The sequence below is a fragment of the Carassius auratus genome, chromosome 22, assembly GCF_003368295.1.
Source record: "Carassius auratus strain Wakin chromosome 22, ASM336829v1, whole genome shotgun sequence".
NCBI classification, from domain to species: Eukaryota; Metazoa; Chordata; class Actinopteri; order Cypriniformes; family Cyprinidae; genus Carassius; species Carassius auratus.
The window spans coordinates 19818112-19839171 of NC_039264.1; the positions used below are offsets into that span (position 1 = coordinate 19818112).

Genomic DNA, 21060 nt, shown 5'->3' on the forward strand with positions numbered 1-21060 from the left:
TGTTTTATGAGGGCTTCTTTACATCCTTCCAAATGTCTTTTAGCTGCTGTGGGGATCCCAGGATTGTTGTGATAACTCTGATAAAATTCTCTCGCTTATATTTCCCCATATAGGCTTTAAATTGAGAAGGGTCTGGGGGAGATGAGGGTACAATGCCCAACTGTTTCAGACAAGCACCCACATATGCATCTTCTATGTTAAAGGCCTTTACTTCCTTGGAAGCCTCAACAATTTTTTCTGGCAGGTCATTGGAGAAAACATATCCCATTCCCAGCAGGTACGTGGGGTATTTCGGTTCAGGGTACAATTCCTCTGCCACGTACCATTTAGACTTTTTGTTTCTGATAACAGACCGGTTCCTCATCAAATACCCTGTGATGTAGTTCTGTCTGGGTGTGTTGGGTGACAACAGCAGGGTCATCAGGTTCTCCAGGTTTATGTACATATCAGAATCAACCTTCATAGCATAAGCTGCTTGAGGACAACGAGTGGCCAGCCAGTCCATGATCACCATGGTCTTTATGGTCAGATTGAAGTAGGAGTCCACAAAGTTGCTCTGCAGTAAATCTCTGTGTTGTCGACTCTCTTCCTCCAGCTTCTGTTGAGCTTCAGCTCCTCCAGTCAAACCCACCAAGAACAGAGTCAGCACTGCTTTTCCCTGCACTGAGCTCTCATTCCCCCATGTGCTGCGGATGGCGTTACGAGCCTCCAGCTGATGGGGGGCCACAGGGACCATCAAGACCAAGAACGGATCCCACTGACTACATTTATCAGGTTCATCTAGGATGAAATGATAGTTGCTTGGATGAGCCACATGATGATTCACAGACAAGTTTGTGGTTTGTGTAGGACTCTGTTTGACACTGTTGGTTGCTAAAAATGTTGTTTGATTTTCTCTGGCAGACAGGTATTCAGTCGCCACATAGTAGGACCGTATCTGATTCAGCACTTTTTTAGACAAGGTGTCAGGGAACACAGCATTGAAAGAGAATTCAGAGACGTAAGTAATGGCAGTCACTAAGAACACTAATGTAAGTAGCAGAAAGAATCCTGTTTTAATGTGACACCTGCATGGAGCTCTATCTGCACCTAAACTGCATAGAAGAGAGACAAAAAAAAAACAAAAAACATTAAAGGTATTTAATAAAATTTAATAATACAATTTATTTGCTGACACAATAATTGAGTGTCAATATCAGGGGAAACATTTATGGTTTTGTAAGCTGTCCTTAAATTAATGTAGTTATGGGTTATGATCAGTTCGGCATATTTTTCCATATCCATGCATTTTCAGTTTACCACACCATTGCATAAACAAAATATCAGATGACCATAATATATCTACATATTTATTTATTTTTAAGCATAGTTTGTTTTGAATCATGAAAGACAAAAGCTAGTGTGAGCTCACCATTTCCAAACATTTCTGTTGGAGAGTTTCACCTCCATGTTGTGGTCTGCGTGCATCTGGATTCAGGACAATCAGTGACCCTTGTATCTGAAAACCTGAGAGTTAAAGCTGCTATAGAATTTTATGTGGCCCCACCCCCTCCAACCTCAAACAGGTGTTCACTGAGGATGAGGGGCTGGGCTAGTTTTTATGGTTGTTTTTAAAAGATCACAATTACACCATACGCTTTAAGTCTAATATTTATTTTAATTTATATTTTTTTGCTATTTGTAATACTAATAACGCAAAAGGCTTCAGCTGATCACATTATAGTTATCAAACAATGTAAAAATACATTTAAATCTCCTTTACAAAACAATACCACTGTACACACTTTATTCATTGCACTCAAACAATACCACTGTACACACTTTACTCATTGCACTCTTTGTTGGACTTTAGCAAAATAGTCCTGTATTTCATACATTTCATTCCGGTCACATTGACAGACGTCGTGTGGTATGTTAAGACACATTAACATTAGCTCAACTTCACAATGCATAAGCCTCAACGTCAGCAAAATGTGTAAAAAACATTGACGATAGAAGCCTATTGAACTAACTCTGGTAAAATATACATACGTGAACTGACAATATACAGGTGCTGGTCATATAATTAGAATATCACAAAAAGTTGATTTATTTCACTAATTCCATTCAAAAGTGAAACTTGTATATTATATTCATTCATTACACACAGACTGATATATTTCAAATGTTTATTTTGTTTTACTTTGATGCTTATAACTGACAACTAAGGAAAATCCCAAATTCAGTATCTCAGAAAATTTGAATATTGAGAAATGGTTCAATTTTTGAATATTATTGTTCTATATCAATATTGAATATATCAATATTGAAGACACCTGGTGCCAAACTCTAATCAGCTAATTAACTCAAAACACTTGCAAAGGCTTTTAAATTGTTAAGTAGGAGCCCTCCATCCGACGCACCAAACTGCACCTCGAATCTCTTTGCCTATTCAGCATCTGACAGGGCTCAGTCTAGTTCTGTAGGCTACACAATCATGGGGAAGACTGCTGACTTGACAGTTGTCCAAAAGATGACCATTGACACCTTGCACAAGGAGGGCAAGACACAAAAGGTCATTGCAAAAGAGGCTGGCTGTTCATAGAGCTCTGTGTCCAAGCACATTAATAGAGAGGCGAAGGGAAGGAAAAGATGTGGTAGGAAAAAAGTGTACAAACAATAGGGATAACCGCACCCTGGAGAGGATTGTGAAACAAAACCCATTCAAAAATATGGGGGAGATTCACAAAGAGTGGACTGCAGCTGGAGTCTTTGCTTTAAGAACTACTATGCACAGATGTATGCAAGACATGGGTTTCAGCTGTTGCATTCTTTGTGTCAATCCACTATTGAACAACAGACAGCATCAGAAGCGACTCGTTTCAAAAAGGACTGGACTGCTGCTAAGTAGTCCAAAGTTATGTTCTCTGATGAAAGTAAATTTTGCATTTCCTTTGGAAATCAGGGTCCCAAAGTCTGGAGGAAAAGAGTAGAGGCACACAATCCACGTTGCTTGAGGTCCAGTGTAAAGTTTCAACAGTCAGTGATGGTTTGGTTTGCCATGCCATCTGCTGGTTTTTGTCCACTGTGTTTTCTTAGATCCAAGGTCAACACAGCCATATACCAGGAAGTTTTAGAGCATTTCATGCTTCCTGCGGCTGACCAACCTTATGGAGATACAGATTTCATTTTCCAACAGGACTTGGCAACAGCACACAGTGCCAAAGCTACCAGTACCTGGTTTAAGAACTATGGTATCCCTGTTCTTCATTGGCCAGCAAACTTGCCTGACCTTAACCCCATAGAAAATATATGGGGTATTGTTAAGACGAAGATATGCCAGACCCAAGAATGCAGAAGAGCTGAAGGCCACTATCAGAGAAACCTGAGCTCTCATAACACCTGAGCAGTTTCACAGACTGATCGACTCAATGCCACGCCGCATTGCTGCAGTAATTTAGGCAAAAGGAGCCCCAACTAAGTATTGAATGCTGTACATGCTCATACTTTTCATTTTCATACTTTTTAGTTGTCCAAGATTTTAAAAAATCCTTTCTTTGTATTGATCTTAATCTTATATTCTAATTTTCTGAGATACTGAATTTGAGATTTTCCTTAGTTGTCAGTCATAATCATCAAAATTAAAGAAATAAACATTTGAAATACACCAGTCTGTGTGTAATGAATGAATATAATATACAAGTTTCACTTTTTGAATGGAATTAGTGAAATAAATCAACTTTTTGATGATATTCTAATTATATGACCAGGACCTGTACATCCCAAATGCGTTTCATACAGTGTATTTTGTCAATAACAACCTTACAATATAAGGCACTTTGTTTTGTAAGAATTTGATTAAATATCCTGTGCAAATATAGTTCATTGTAATACTCAAGCTGACCGTGAAATTTATCCATTATGCATGGCAGATATCAAATCAGAGTTTATACAACATTAGAAGTGTGGTTCCCGATGCAAACCCAAACTCCGATTTTGCACTTAAATGAAAAAGGTCAGCCATGCATAAAGGTTTACCAATCAGCTAGCCACACAACTAAATAGTGGATAACAAACAGTTGAGTCCAAGTGGACTCATGTGATTCATATGACACCGTTTTGACACAGTCAATGTCTTGTCGTTGAACACATATAAAACGTATAAAACTCAGAGTTTCCCATCTCAGAGTAAGTCTATTTAGAGTTCAAGTTTTAACTCAGAGTTGGTTGAACCTCCTTATTGAAACAGGCCCCTGGAATCTGTGCACAACAAAATCAAGATATTGAGAAAATCACCCTCCACATCGCAGGCGGCCGGTAGCGAGCTCGTCCGTCCCTGGCAACTCACTCCAGCCCACCGCCTCGAGCGTCCATGGCAGCACACTCCCTCGCCCTGCTCGATGGCGGCGGGGGATCTTCGGCAGAGCATCCCTCCTTCCTCCTGGTTTTCGTCACCAGTGTAACATAAAACTTCCTCATCACGGGAAGATAGAGGCGGGAACCGGCAGACAATCAAATGCTTTCATTACAAAATAAACACAAAACATATTACGTAATACACAACATATAAATACATCCATTAATTTATTTCTTAGAATTTTGGTGAGTACACATTTTGCACTGTGTAAACAGTCGTATATGCAATCAGATATGTGCAACGATGTATCTGAGTGAGAGATAATGTGATACTGATGAGTTCTGGTTTATTACAACTTAGAAGAGGTTTGTTGGCTACATAATAATGTGTATGAGTTGCAGGTGTAACAATAAAAGTGGCGAGCCAGCCAGGAGGTGTAAATAATAGCTTAAAGGGTTAGTTCGCCCAATTTGCAAAATTATGTCATTAATAACTCACCCTCATGTTGTTACAAACCCGTTTATTTTTGGAACACAGTTTAAGATATTTTAGATTTAGTCCGAGAGCTCTTAGTCCTTCCATTGAAGTTGTGTGTACGGTATACTGTCCATGTCCAGAAAGGTAAGAAAAACAACATAAAAGTAGTCCATGTGACATCAGAGGGTCAGTTAGAATTTTTTGAAGCATCGAAAATACATTTTGGTTCAAAACTAGCAAAACCTACGACTTTATTCAGCATTGTCTTCTCTTCCGTGTCTGTTGTAAGACAGTTCAAAACAAATCAGTTTGTCATATCCGGTTCCCGAATTAATCATTCGATGTAACCGGATCTTTTTGAACCAGTTCACCAAATCGAACTGAATCGTTTTAAACGGTTTGCGTCTACAATACGCATTAATCCACAAATGACTTAAGCTGTTAACTTTTTTAATGTGGCCGAACCAGATAATGACTCTCACAGATCTCGAGCTCCTTAATTCCAGATGAGGTGGGTGAAAAGGAGTCTGAGCTTGATGAGCTCAATTCCATTAGAGCATAATGCTTCCAAGATGAATGTCCAGAGTCCCAGTCCCATTCTCAATGCGCCATAACATACTCAAGATGACTTACCAAGGACTGAAAATCTTTTGTCAGATACCTTGCGTCACGTTCAACTCAATCCTGCTGAGGTGCATAAAGTCATTGTGGAGCATATAGTTAAGAATGAAGTTGATGCAGCAATTCCATCCACTGCTGTAGTTGAGCTCCGCCCATTCTCAGGGAGAATTCCCCAGCCCAGTCATGAATCTGATTACGACACTTGGTGTTGTAATGTTGATTTACTCTTCGATGACCCTTCTGTGTCTGACTTACAAAGAGTAAGGAGAATTATGGAGAGTCTTTTACCTCCTGCCACTGATATTGTCCAGCCTTTAGGGCCTCATGCTTCTCCCAGAACTTATCTGACCTTAATGTGCTTGATACAGCTTATGGTGCAACTGATGATGGTGATGAGTTGTTCTCAAAATTCATGAACACATTTCAGAATGATGGAGAGAAGAAAGCATCTAGCTATCTCCAAAGGCTTCAAGTTACTCTGAGCAAGGCAGTCAGGGGAGGTGGAGTTAAATCATCTGAGGCCCACCATCATCTTCTGCGGCAGTTTTGCAGAGGCTGCTGGGATGACACCCTTATTTCTGAGCTTCATCTTGAAACTCGTAGAGACGACCCTATCGAGTTTGAAGACTTACTGCATTCCCTTAGAACCAGAGAACACAAGAGTGCACAGAAATGGTTGTGCATGAGAAGCCACATTGGTGCTTCTAAGCAGGAACCACAGCCATCACCTAGATCTGCTCATGCTTACAGCCAAGATACTTCCATTTCTAGCAAAGCCTCTCATATGTCAAAGTTGTTGTCTGAGACCGCTGAATTGAAGAAGAAAATTGCTAAGCTAAAGGAACAGTAAACATCACTGACCCTCCCAAAGTCCAGAAAGACTGTCAAGGCTAAGCATAAGAAATCACCCTCTCCTACCACTCATGAGTTTATTGGTAAACAACCATTTAAGTCAACCGGTGATGCAGTCACGAAATCCAGACCATGCCCTGGTTACTGCTTCAGATGTGTTGAAGATGACCACATTTCTGTAACCTGTGAAAATTCTCAGAACCCCAGGCTAGTTAAAAAGAAAGAAACAAACTGTGGTTGAAGCAACAAGAGTGGGATAGAGAGAACAGTCATGTTGGTGCAGCTTCTTTAAACACCTAACAGTTCCAGTTGCGGGACAAACTGGAACTAGTGAACCTAAAGGTCATCCCCCCCAGAATAAACTCAGGCCCATACCACAAATCTTCTTTGCACCACAAATCTCGTATTCAGTGTCTGGTTGGATCCAAGTGTACAGCGTAAGTCAAAATCTCAGGGACTGAATGTCATTGCTTACTCGACACAGGGCTGCAGGTGACCACAGTTCCTTGGTCCTTTTACAAAGCTTGCTTGATTAATCATCCCATCAAGCCCCTGAATCTTCTGCTTGAGGTCAGTGGAGCAAATGGTCAGCCAGTTCCATACAAAGGGTATGTCGAAATTCCAATAACTTCTTCAGAAGAAATGGTCAGATCTGAGTTTGAAATTTCCACACTGGCATTAGTCATTCCTGACTTCAACCCAGAAAAACAATCTCAAGTCTTAATCGGGATGAATATGCTTGATTCTTTGTATGCTGAATGTTCTAACTTGAATATCCTTGAACACCATTTTGTACGATATGGGTACAATGCTGTGCTTAAAACTCTGGAATTACGGCATAAACATAATGCCAAAGAATGTCTTGGACTGGTGAGACTACAAAGCAATGAGCCTTAGTGATTCCAGCACAACAGACAGTTGCTTTGTGGAAAAGCAAATGTTAACTGCTTATCCACTAAAGAATGTGTTCTTCTGGAGCACCAATCAAACTCATTCCTTTGTCAAGGTGTTCTTTTCTCAAGGGGTGAAGTTCAAGTGCCATCATTTCCAATGTAAAAGTTGACTGTGCAATAACAGAATGAGTCACATCAGGACGTAGAACTGCAGCCAAATGCCTGTCCTATTCACTCTCATCATCTGGTTGCTGTCAGACAGCACTTGCAAGAGTTAAAAGTCAGGAGTGATCCGGGAATCTGAGTGTCCGTTTGCATCCCCAATCGTAGTAGTACAAAAGAAGAACGGCGATGTGAGACTATGCGTGGATTACAGAAAGCTAGACTCACAGACTGTCAAAGATTCCTATGCTTTGACTAACCTCGAAGAGGTTCTCGTTGGTTCTCAGTTCTGGACTTGAAGTCTGGTTATTACCATATATAAATGGAGGAGTCTGACATACAAAACAGCTTTCTCTTGTCCTTTAGGATTTTAGGAATTTAATCGGATGCACCAAGGAATTACCAGTGCACCAAGTACATTTCAACGCTTAATGGAAAAGTGCATGGAGGATCTACATCTCTCTGAGGTCTTGGTGTTCCTTGATGATGTAATAGTGTTTTCCCAGACCCCTGAGGAGCATGAAGAATGGCTTCTAAAAGTACTAAGACTAAGAGAGTATGGGTTGAAATTATATCCAGAAAAATGCAAGTTCTTCCAAACTTCAGTCTGGTACTTATGCCATTTAATATCAGAGACAGGAGTCTGGACAGATCCTGAAAAGATCAGTGCTCTTAAGAGCTGGCCAAAACCAAATAACCTAAAAGAACTAAGATCATTCTTGGGATTTTCAGGATACTATTTACGGTTCATCTGCAATTATTCCAAGATAGTGAAATCCTTAAATGACTTAACTGCTGCTTATGCCCCACTGAATAGTAAGACCATGAACAGTGAGTTAAAAGGAAGTTATTTTAACATGAAAGAGTCATTTGGGAGCAGATGGACAACGGCTTGTGGCAAAGAATTCAACACCATTGTCTCCAAACTTAACAGTGCTCCTGTGCTGGGTTTTGCAGACCTGACCTTGCCTTACATCCTCCACACAGATGCGAGCGGCACAGGTCTTGGCGCCGCATTATAGCAGGTGCAAGATGGAGAGAAAAAAAGTTAATAGCTTTTTCTAGTAGAGGTCTTTCTAAAAGGGAGTCTCAATACCTGGCCCATAAGTTGGAGTTTCTTGCTTTAAAGTAGGCAGTGACTGAGAAATTATCTAACTACTTGAATGGCAATCACTTCTCTGTCATAGCTGACAGTAATCCTTTTACTTACATTACAACATCTGCACAGCTTGATGCCATAAGTTATCGTTGACTATCAGCATTAGCCACAATCTTTTTGGATCTGACCTATAGATCAGGAAAGCAAAACCAAGATGCTGATGGGTTATCAAGATGTCCCCATGAGCTGATTAATGACATGGTATCACAAAAGGAACTGTAACGGACACAGCAATTCACCGCAAAGCATCTTGGTGAAGACAAAGGTGTTGTCCTGGACTTTGTTGTTGTACAAGCTGTGTGGGACAAGCATCTGATTCAGCAAGGATGTGGAACTCCTGTTGCTCTAGTGGAGTCCTTGGCAATGGAACAAGAGGTTATTCCTGGTTATTTTGCTCAAGACAAAAGAAAGATGAGTCTGCTGTACCCAGTTAAACTGGTATAGACCTGCAACGTGAACAAAGAGAATATGTTGTACTCAACCAAGTTATCCGCCACTTAGAAGAAGGCCAGATGCCATGCTGGACGGTGAGGTATGAATGCCCAGACATTGCCTTGTTGTTGAGGGAGTGGAACTGCTTACAATTGAGGGATGGAGTTCTGTACAGATGACGACAGTTGGATGATCAAACAACTTACCAAACGGTGTTACCTGTTAAGTTCCATGCAATGGTGCTGGAGAGCCTGCATGATCAGATGGGCCACATGGGAGTAGATTGCATCCTTGACCTTGTCTGTTCTCACTTTTATTGGTTAAAGATGAGTACTTATGTTGAGAGGAAGATTAAGACCTGTGAACGGTGCGTGAAGTAGAAAGCTTCAAGAAGAATCTGCCCCCTTGGTCAACATCCAGGTTACACAGCCCCTTTAGTTGCTCTGTATAGACTTTCTTTCCATTGAGCCAGACCAAAGTAATGTCCAGAATGTACTTGTCATGAGGGATTATTACACCAAGTATGCAGTTGCCATACCAACCAACAACAAGAAAGCCAGGACTGTTGCTAAGTGCCTCTGGGATGGATTCATTGTCCACTATGGTTTCCTGGAGAGGATACTAAGCGATCAAGGAGCTGACTTTGAGTCTAACTTATCAAAGAGCATTTCAAGATGGCAAAAATTCACAATGTATGGACAACTCATTATCATCCTCATGGTAATCCCGTAGAACGCTTCAATAGGACTCTTTCTAAACATGTTGGGTACCTTGAAGGAACAGGATAAGTCACATGACAAACAAGTGAAAGATCAACTCTTGACGAGGGAGATAAGTCCTTGTGAGGAATGTCAGAATTGGGAAAACATAAACTTGCAGTCAAATGGGAGCCTGCTATCCATGTAGTAGCAGAACGGGTAGAATATCTGCCAGTTTATAAGGTTCGTCCACATGATAATGATGTTCCAGTACGAGTATTGCACAGGGATCTATTATTACATTGTGGTTTCCTTGCTTCTCTGGAGGAAAGTGTTCCAAGCCTAAGACACAAAGCCAAAGAAAGAGAGAACTGATAAATGAGGAACAATCGGATTCAGAGGATGAAATTTGCATATTCAGTAGAATTTCTGCTGGAAAAACAAAGATTACTTATGCATATGAATCTCAAAGTCAAAAATAGCTCATGGAAAAAGAAAAAGAATTGCCTCAGAAATCCTGTTTACCTTAGGAGCCAGACTTACCTCGTGAAGCAGAAATACCTCAGACTGTAAAAATTTCAGCTAACATTCTTCCGCTGGATGAAAGTTTAGGAGAGGAGACAGGAATGCATGAACACACAGATGCTGGAGAACAAGAACTTATGCCAACAGGAAACTAAATTGAAGGAGAATACTTACCATCATCTGTTCCAGCTGGTGATGAGGAGGAAATGGATATATCCAAGGATGCACAGGATCTGGGAGAAGAAACAGAAAAACTCAAGTGCAGATCATAACTTAAGACAATCAAACAGGGTACCAAAACCTCCAAAAATATTCCATTACCCAGTGTTGGGTAATCCCCTTACCTCAGTAGTCCAAAACTTGTTCCAGTCATTGAGTGAGGCAGTGGTTTATTCCATGAGTCTTGCTGACTTAATACTGCCCAAGAGTAACTGAAGGATCAAGTTAAGGATAAAACACAGAGACTTGCTTACCTTTAAGAGGGGAGGATGTAACTTTGTATAGTTTAAATTTATTATAAAAAAAAGGAATAAATAAGTGTTAAAATAATAAACTAACCAGAAATAATATTACTAATAAAAGTGTAAGAAATTATAAAATCAAAGTGAAATGCATGTTAGTGTGATGATTGAAATTTTATTGACTGTCCTATTAAGTGAGGTTTATGTTGAAGTCCCGCCCCACCACGTTAATTGATGTATGCCAGAAGCCATTTTCTTTTCTCTACGAGACTAATGATATAAGCAGCAGCATAACTTTGAGCAAGAGTACATCTATGCATTAATTTCTTTTAATTTTGGTGAGTACACATTTTGCACTGTGTAAACCAGGGATAGGCAGCTCCGGTCCTGGAGGGCCACTGTCCTGCAGAGTTAAGCTCCAACCCTAATTAAACACACCTGAACAAGGCAATCAGTGTTTTCCAGATTACTAGATAGATACAGGCTAAGTGAGTTTTTATGAGGGCTGAAGCTAAACTCTGCAGGATAGTGGCCCTCCAGGACCGGAGTTGCCTATCCCTGGTGTAAACAGTTGTATGTGCAATCAGATATGTGCAACGATGTATTTGAGTGAGAGATAATGTGATACTGATGAATTCTGGTTTATTATAACTGAGAAGTGGTTTGTTGGCTAAGCAATATGTGTATGAGTTGCAGGGTCATCAGGTTCTCCAATTTATGTACATATCAGAAGTCAAACCCACCAAGAACAGAGTCAGCACTGCTTTTCCCAGGACTGAGCTCTCAGTCCCCCATGTTCTCCAGATGGCGTTACAAAGCTGATTGGGGGGGGGGCACAGGGACCATCAAGGCCAGGAACAGATCCTGCTTACATTTATCAGGTTCATCTAGGATGAAATGATAGTTGTTGCTTGGATGAGCCACATGATGATTCACAGAAAACTTTGTGGTTTGTGTAGGACTCTGTTGGACACTGTTGGTTGCTAAAAAAATAATAAAAAAAAAAAACACTGTTGGTTACTAAAAAAAATTAAAAAAAATTTTTTTTTGATTTTCTTTCTGGCAGACAGGTATTCAGTTGCCACATAATAGGAGCATATCTGATTCAGCACATTTTTATACAGGGTGTCAGGGAACACAGCATTGAAAAGGAATTCAGAGACGTAATGGCAGTCACTAAGAACACTAATGTAAGTAGCAGAAAGAATCCTGTTTTAATGTGACAAAGGTATTTAATAAAATGCAATAATACAATTTATTTGCTGACACAATAATTATTGAGTGTCAGTGTCAAACTTAACATAGTAGCATTTAAATATTAAACACATTCAATTTAGCCTATATAATCAAGCCAAAAACATGGTAGGGACTGTATATCTCTTGTTTGTTTTAAATAAATCTGTTCATAAATGAACCAATCAAAGACTTTCAACGCAACATATAATGCAAGAGAGATTGTTTAAAACAAACTTTAGACGCTACATGATGTAGACAATTTAATAGATTGAATAAGACTTTTCAACGCTACGCAGAGAGAATCTGTCATGAATGCACACAGGAAACGAGAGATCCAAATGCAGTGTTTTAATTGGGTAATCCAAAATCAAATCCAAAAAACAGGCAAGAAGTCATAACCATAAAAATCAGTCCAAAACAAGAAACAAGAAAAACACAAGGGAACACGAGAAAGCCGGTTGACGGAAAACAAGGACTCCATGAAACAGAAAGAGACAGGCTGGTTTATATGGACAGGTGCAAATGATGAAAGTGGAGACAGCTGAGTGCAATAAACAGGTGTGCAATTAACCGTGATGAATGGGACAAATGCTTGTGGGAAATGTAGTGCCTGCAGTGGGGTGACTATGGGGAAGTGAAACCACTAGTGGACACCCAGTGAAACACAGACCAGACACTTTGACATTACCCCCTTCTCTAAGGAGCAGCTACCAGATGCTCCACCGAACACAAGAACAAACCAAGGAACACAGAGACCAGGAGGGAGGTGGACTGGTGGAAGATAAGTGGGAGGGATGGAGGGCCAGGTCCATAGAGGCAAACAGAGACAGGAAGTGAAAAAAAACAACAACCACAAGGAGACCAGGAGGGAGGTGGACTGGCGGAAGACCAGGGAGAAGGACGGAGGGCCAGGTCCATAGAGGGAAACAGAGACAGGGAGTGAAAAAAAAAAAAAAAAAAAAACAACAACCACAAAGAGACCAGGAGGGAGGTGGACCGGCGGAGGACCAGGGAGAGGGCCGGAGGGCCAGGTCCATAGAGGGAAACAGAGACAGGAAGTGGAAAAATAAATAAAATAAAAATAAATAAAAAAAACAACAACCACAAGGAGACCGCGAGGGAGGTGGACCGGCGGAGGACCAGGGGGAGGGACGGAACGCCAGGTCCATAGAGGGAAACAGAGAAAAACAAAACAACAAAACAAAGAGGCCAGGAGGGAATGGAAAGTTCGGGGGCCCAGGGCAGAGCCGACAGGGCAGGAGTCCAGGGTGGAGCAGGTGGAACTGGAACCCACTGGGATGGTGCAGACAGGACTGGCGCCCACCAGGTTGGTGCACAGAACCACCACTGCCTTGTGGTCGAGACAGAGGCCCACCAAGGCAGCGCAGAGGGCCACCACAGCCGAGCAAACAAGACAGATACCCACCAGGATGACGCAGAGGACCACCACCTCTGTGTGGTTGAGACAGAAGCCCACCAGGGCGGCATAGAAGACCACCACAGCCATGCGGTTAAGACAGAAGCCCACCAGGGCGGTGCAGAAGACCACCATAGCCATGTGGTCGAGACAGAAGCCCACCAGAGCGGCGCACAGAACCACCACCGCCTTGTGGTCGAGGCAGAGGCCCACCAAGGTGGCGCAGAGGGCCACCACAGCCGAGCAAACAAGACAGATGCCCACCAGGGTGGCGCAGAGGACCACCACCTCTGTGTGGTCCAGACAGAAGCCCACCAGGGTGGCACAGAGAACCACCACAGCCGAGCAGATGAGACAGAAGCCCACCAGGGTGGCATAGAAGGCCACCACAGCCGTGCGGTCGAGACAGAAGCCCACCAGGGTGGCGCAGAAGACCACCACAAACGTGCAGTCGACACAGAAGCCCACCAGGGCAGCGCAGAAGACCACCACAACCATGCGGTCGAGACAGAAGCCCACCAGGGCAGCGCAGAAGACCACCACAGCCGTGTGGTCGAGACAGAAGCCAACCAGGGCTGGGCAGAAGACCACCATAGCCGGCGGAGGACCAGGGGGAGGGACGGAACGCCAGGTCCATAGAGGGAAACAGAAAAAAAACAAAACAAAAAGGCCAGGATGGAATGGAAAGTTCAGGGGCCCAGGGCAGAGCCGACAGGGCAGGAGTCCAGGGTGGAGCAGGTGGAACTGGAGCTTACTGGGATGGTGCAGACAGGACTGCCCACCAGGGCAGTGCAGAAGACCACCACAGTGTGATCAATGGCACAGGAGAGCAAGTCTGGTTAGGTAAGCCTGAAATAGAGAACATGAACAGGTTAAGGGTGGCCTCCGTGGCCCTGATGAGATGGTAGATGGTCTCCATGGCCATGACAGGGCAGGCGGTTAGTTCCTGGATGGCCTCCATGGCCATGACAGGATAGGTTGAGCGCTCAAGAAGTTTGCTGAGACGTGACGAGGCTCTGGAAGTTCCTCAGAGACGTGAAGAGGCTCTGGTAGTTCAGCAGAGACGTGAAAAGGCTCTGGTAATTCAGCTGAGATGTGAAGAGGCTCTGGTAATTCAGCAGAGATGTGAAGAGGCTCTGGTAGTTCAGCAGAGACGGGAAGAGGCTCTGGTAGTTCGGCAGAGACGTGGAGAGACTCAGGTAGTTCAGCAGAGATGTGGACAGGATCTGGTAGTTCAGCAGAGAGGTGAAGAGGCTCTGGTAGTTCAGCAGAGACGTAAAGAGGCTCTAGGTAGTTCAGCAGAGAGGTGAAGAGGCTCTGGTAGATCCGTGGTGATTTGACTGGGTTCAGGAAAATCAGCGGTGATTTGACTTGACTCAAGAAGATCAACGGTGACTTGACTTTGCTCATGAAGATCAACGGTGACTTGACTTTGCTCATGAAGATCAACCGTGACTTGACTTTGCTCATGAAGATCATTGGTGACTTGCCTTTGCTCATGAAGGTCATTGGTGACTTGCCTTTGCTCATGAAGAACACTGGTGACTTGATCTTGCCCATGAAGATCATTGGAGACTTGACTCCTGAGGTCTAACTGTGGTAGTGCTTGACTCATGAGTGTTAATGGTGACTTGACTCAACTCTTGAGGGTCAACAGGGACCTGACTCAACTCTGGAGGGTCAACAGGGACCTGACTCGACTCTGGAGGGTCAACTGGACCTGACTCGACTCTTGAGGGGTCAACGGGGACCTGACTCGACTCTGGAGGGTCAATGGGGACCTGACTTGACTCAACAGGGACCTGACTCGAGTCTGGAGGGACCACGGGGACCAGACTCGACTCTGGAGGGACCACGGGGACCAGACTCGACTCTGGAGGGACCACGGGAACCTGACTCAACTCTGGAGGGACCACAGGGCCCTGACTCGACTCAACAGGAACTGACTCAACTCAGGACGGTCACCTGTGGCTGTCATCTTGTGCAGTGGCGCTGGGCTGGCGGCCAACTTGTGCAGTGGCGCTGGGCCGGCATCCATCTTGGGCAGTGGCTCTGGCCTGGTGGTCACATGGCGGTGTGGCGCTTGTCTGGCGGCCATCTTGTTCAGTGGTTCTGGGCTGGCGGCCACCTTGTGCAGTGGTGCTGGGCTGGCGGCCACCTTGTGCTGTGGCGCTGGGCTGGCGGCCATCTTGTGCAGTGGTGCTAGGCTTGCGACCACCTTGTGCAGTGGTACTGGGCTGGCGACCACCTTGTGCAGTTGCGCTGGGCTGGTGGTCCTCCTGTCTGGAGACACAGGTCTAGAGTCAGCCATCACACCTGGAGAGACAGGTGTGGCTGGGGGGGTCCCACTGAGACCGATGCTGTAGGTACATGGTGAACCCCCTAAAATCTAGGATCTTCAGCTCCTTCATCTCCCACTCAGGCACAGGGTTATCCAAACAAGCGTTAAAAAGGTCTTTAAGTGCCTCATCATTGTATCCCAATCCTACCGCCAGGGTCCAGAATACTTGGGCCAAACCACCCACCTCACTCCCCTTTTGACGGAGGGTGGTTAAGTTCGAAAGTTTCCCCATCCGCTCCTCTATAGTGGCTGGGGAATGGATACGAAATCCCACAAATCAAATTTTGGTAATCCAAAATCAAATCCAAAAAACAGGCAAGAGGTCATAACCATAAAAATCAGCCCAAAACAAGAAACAAGAAAAACACAAGGGAATACGAGAAAGCCGGGTGACTGAAAACAAGGACTCTATGGAACAGAAAGTGACAGTCTTTATATTAATCGAATAGCAACAACAAAGAAATCACTCACTGGTCTCGATTGAAAAGCTTTTGTAAGTTTAATGAAGAATAATCTTTAATTTATAGTCCAAAATGCAATGCTGTTTTACATTTGATTACTTTATTAAATTCTTGTACCTAAAATCTAAAGTTAGACCTCCCTAAAAAACCCTGAAAGTGAGTTTATTTTAGTTTTATCTTTACTCTATTGTATTTTATTTGTGCTGTTGCTTGTAGTTAGAATATTCTTAAAGGGGGGGTGAAATGCTATTTCATGCATACTGAGTTTTTTACGTTTGAAGGAGTATTTTTGTTCCAAAAAAACCTCTTCCGGTTTGTCACAAGTTTCGGAAAGTTTTTTTCAAGTATGGCTCTGTGTGACGTTAGATGGAGCGGAATTTCCTTATATGGGTCTTAAGGAACTTCTGCCGGAAGAGCGCGCGCTCCCGTATAGCAGAGCACTGAGAGGCTGAGCACAGCCTGATCAGAGCGAGAGCGTCGCGAAAAGTCACAAAAGGAGTGTGTTTTTGGTTGCCAGGGCAAGACAACCCTGCACAGATTACCAAAAGAGAAACAACATTAAGGGACCAGTGGATGGAGTTTATTTTTACAGAGCATCAACGGAGTTGTGCAAGTGTTTTTGTTTGTTACCTGCATTTCGGATTGCACATCGTTTATTTCTTAAGGATAATGCAGTCCCAATGAAAAAGGGTCACGATCTTGTGTTGGAACCGCATGCGGTGAGTAAAACTGCTTCAAATATCTCTGTGTTGTTAACTTAGCTATTGGCGCGTAAGCACATCAAGTAAACAACATGCGATGTTGTCATCAAACTGCACTTTCCACATGTACAGCTTAAAAAAAAAAAAAAAAAGACGACATAAAGTGGAACTTAGTCATTTTCCAAAACCGCTAAGCAAATATATAAGGTTTCAGTACATACCACATAGAGACGCCTTTGCTGATGCTGCTCTTGTTAAATTTCAGCCTCTGGATCTGTGTCACAGCTTCCACATGCTCTCAACACAAAAGCCTACTGGCGCTCGTGATTCTTTAGCTCCGCCCACACGTCACGCCTCTAGGCGCTCGTGTTTTTCCGGGGGAAATCGGTACAGACTATTTTTCTCTTATAAATATAATAAAAATAAAGACTTTTTGGAGTTATGAAGGATGCAGTACTACTCTATAGGTACTCAAGATTAACAGGATATTGACTGAAAACGAGCATTTCACCCCCCCTTTAATAATATGATAATATATATATTTTTTGAAAGTATAGTTTTTCCATACACATAGCACATACAACGGTACTTGCACAAACTAGCACACTTTTTTTTTTTTACATATGGGGATACTGTCATGATTCTGCCTTCATGTCCTGACTTTTCTCTAGTCTCGAGGCAGGATCATGACAGACCCGTGTTTTGTGTACAAGCACATGGCCTTGTCTTTGGGCCATGTGCTTGTGTTGTCTTGTCCCCTTGCCCCGCCCCCTTGTTATCCTAGGCTTGTCGTGATTGCCTTATCTGTGCCACCTGTTGTGTCTTAATTAGTTCCCCTATTTAGATCCCCTAGTGTGTTCTGTCTTTTGTTGGTTCATTGTTCCTACTTGTGATTGTTCCACATTGTGATATGTGTTACGCCATGTTCCTGTGATATATTGTTACTCTGTGTTGCCCTTGGAAGAAGACGTTGTGAGACCTGTTATTGTTTATTTGTAGTTAGTGTTCTTGTGTTTCAAGTCTTTGTTTATCGTGTCTTAAGTTATTTCATATCTACCCTAGTCATTGTTTTCCCCCTCGTGGGTTTTGTTTTCCCCTTTTGTGTTAATAAATCCTGTGTTTGGTACTTCCCGTCTGCATCTGAGTTCATCCCAACCCCTCCACATAACAGATACAGTATTTTTGTGTGCCAAATTTGACCAGAAATTTTGATTTTCCATTTCTAGCCTACAATATGTAGCCTAGTCTACAATGTGTATTTATTTTGGAGGTGACAAAGGAAGCAACATTAGCACTAGTGCTGCAAGTGCTCCTGCTGTTGAGCAAGAGGGGTGGACAGTTCAGCTTTTGAGTCAGAGCAGGAACCTTCAAGTAACATTTAAGCTATAAGCAAAACTTAAAATGCTGGCTATACTCTTAGAAAAACATATGTGCTTTTATGATTTATAAGATCATCAGCAGTAGGACTGTGATCATGGGGACATACAATTGATGGCTGCATAATTAATGTAGATTATTGAAAGTGCTTATTTCATAATGCAGAGAAACTCAATGTGCAGAGTGAGAGAAAGGGAGATTCAGGGAAAGACGATAGAGACAGTGAATGCCTTGATACTCCGTTTGATTATTTTGCCCATCCACAGTCTAAGGATTAAGATTTATTTTTTAAGTATCACCCAATTCAAACAACTGAAAGAGCCAAATAGTTTAGCAGTCTGGTGGACACATGAATTGGGTGGTGGTGACTGCAGCAACAGAGGTGGCCTGGGGTGGTGTCAAATTTCCGGCCTGATTTAGGAAATTTAATCCTTTACCATCTTTGGGTATCAACAGCTCCTTTGAATCTCATTCAGTTACTGTTACCTACCCTCTTAAAATACATTTCGTAGTTGTCTATCGACCCCCAGGACCACTAGGTAACTTTTGGATGAATTAGATGTGTTGCTTTCAACCTATCCTTGAGGATGGTACTCGCCTAGTTATGGTTCACTTTTTTTCACTTCCTTTGTCCTCCTCCTCCCCCTCCTGCTTCATCTCTAATAGCTTACGGCTTTGCCACGTTTTTCATTAATAAAATTAAACACATCAGTGCACAATTTTCCAGACCCTATTTTCAAAAGGCATCTCAGGAACCACACTTCAATAGTTTGAGTCTTACCTATCAGATCTTGGAGAGGTGAGGTATCCAAGTCACAACATGTAACTACTGGGGTGCCCCAGGGCTCAGTTCTTGGACCACTTCTCTTCTCTGTCAACATGGCATCATTATTTTCTGTCATTCAGAAACATGGCTTTTCATACCACTGCTATGCTGATGACACTCAATTCTACCTCTCATTCCATCCTGATGATCCGACGGTAGCTATTCGCAACTCAGCTTGTCTAACATACATTTCTTGCTGGATGATGGACCATCACCTTCAACTCAGCCTTGCCAAGACAGAACTGTTTGTGATTCCAGCAAACCCATTGTTTCAATTCAACCATAACTCCTTCAAAAACAGCTAGAAGCCTTGGAGTTATGATTGATGATCAGTTGACTTTCTCAGACCACATTGCTTAAACTGTTCGATCCTGCAGATTTGCTTTATTCATCATCAAGAAGATCAAGCCCTTTTTTTCGGAACATGCTGCACAAATCCTTGTTCAAGCTCTTGTTCTCTTGTTCTCTGTTCGGTTTCCTACAAAACTACCACTGGCTCTGCACCCATTTACATAAATTTGTTACTTCAGACTTATTTGCCCTCTAGAATCTTGCATTCTGCAAGTGAACGTTGCTTGATTGTGCCATCTCAAAGAAGCACAAAGTCACTTTTATGGACTTTTAAATAAATGTTTCCTCCTGGTGGAATGACCTCCCCAACTCAATCTCTTCCATCTTTATTTGACCCTCTAACTTTAACACTCACTATTCTATTCTTTTAAAAAATCTAACTACATTTCTAATCTTTTGTATTCTATTTTCTTTAAATTTTTTATGCAATTGTGTGTGTGTGTGTGTGTGTGTGTGTATGTGCTTGCTCTATTCTTCTTTTATTCTATCTGTTTAGTTTTTATTAATTATATTATTTAAAAGCCTGTGCTACGTGCACTATGTTAACCTAACTGAAACTTGTTATAGCACTTATATTTCATTGCTCTTTTTGTTGTTTTTGATTGCTTCCACTGTCTTCATTTGTAAGTCGCTTTGGATAAAAGTATCTGCTAAATGAATAAATGTAAATGTAATATTTGCAATAAGTAGTCTAAATAGCAGAAAATACTTCTATTTTATCACAGTGCAAATCAAATCCAACACTATGTACACTTAGTACAAATATCCGCTGTGTAATAATTTTATTGAACAGAGAGTTACTTTTATGGTTTTTTGTAAGTTGCAGTTTACCACACCATTGCTTAAACAAAATATCAGATGACAGTAACATATCAACAAACATGTATCTATTTTTTTTAGCATAGTTTGTTTTAAATCATGAAAGACAAAAGCAAGTGTGAGCTCACCTTTTCCAGCCATTTCTGTTAAAGAGTTTAGCCTCAGTGTTGTGGTCTGTGTGCATCTGGATTCAGGAAAATCAGTGGCCGTTATATCTGATAACCTGAGAGTTAAAGCTGCTGTAGAATTTTAGGTGGCCCCACCAACTCAAACCTCACATAGGCATCCACTGAGGATGGGGGGCTAGGCTAGTTTTTAATGGTTGTTTTAATGTATTAATTATACCACACAATGTAGTACTATTTTTTTTTTTTTTTTTGTCATTTGTAATACTAATAACACAAAATAGGCTTCAGCTGATCGGATTATAATAACCAAATAATGTAAAAATACATTTAAATCTCCTTTACAAAACAATACCACTGTACACACTTTAGTCATTGCACTCTTTATTGGACTTATGCAAAATAGTCCTGTATTTCATACATTTCATTCCGGTCACATTGACAGACGTCCTGTGCTATGTTAAGACACATTAGCATTACCTCAACTTCAAGACGCATTAGCCTCAATGTCAGGAAAATGTGTAAAAAACATTTACGATAAAAGCCTATTGGACTAACTCTGGTAAAATATACATATGTGAACTGACAATATACACCCCAAATGTATTTCATACATTGTATTTCGTCAACAACAACTTTACAATAAAAGGCACTTTGAGATCGTTCACTAGCTTCAGTGAAATTATAACGTGCCTAGTGTTTACGATTCGTACGTTACACGTCACTCGCTGATGTCACGTGTCGTTACGGGATCTTCAAGGGTTGTGTGTGAAAGCACGCACATATACCG

General features: G+C 42.1%; 1 protein-coding gene across 2 annotated transcripts; it reads right to left on the reverse strand.

The window, feature by feature from the left end:
• Window positions 1-20833, reverse strand: LOC113039955 (beta-1,3-galactosyltransferase 1-like). 2 transcript variants are annotated; one of them, XM_026198136.1, is made up of 2 exons: window positions 20274-20833; window positions 1-1094 (listed from the first exon to the last, which is right to left on the reverse strand). In XM_026198136.1, exons 1-2 carry the CDS (start codon window positions 20327-20329, stop codon window positions 5-7), a joined length of 1146 nt encoding a protein of 381 aa, XP_026053921.1. In that variant the 5' UTR covers window positions 20330-20833; the 3' UTR covers window positions 1-4. The 2 variants fall into 2 exon arrangements, with proteins under 2 accessions (XP_026053921.1, XP_026053922.1); XM_026198137.1 differs by lacking the exon at window positions 20274-20833 and adding an exon at window positions 1412-1523.
• Window positions 20834-21060: the final 227 nt, after the last annotated feature.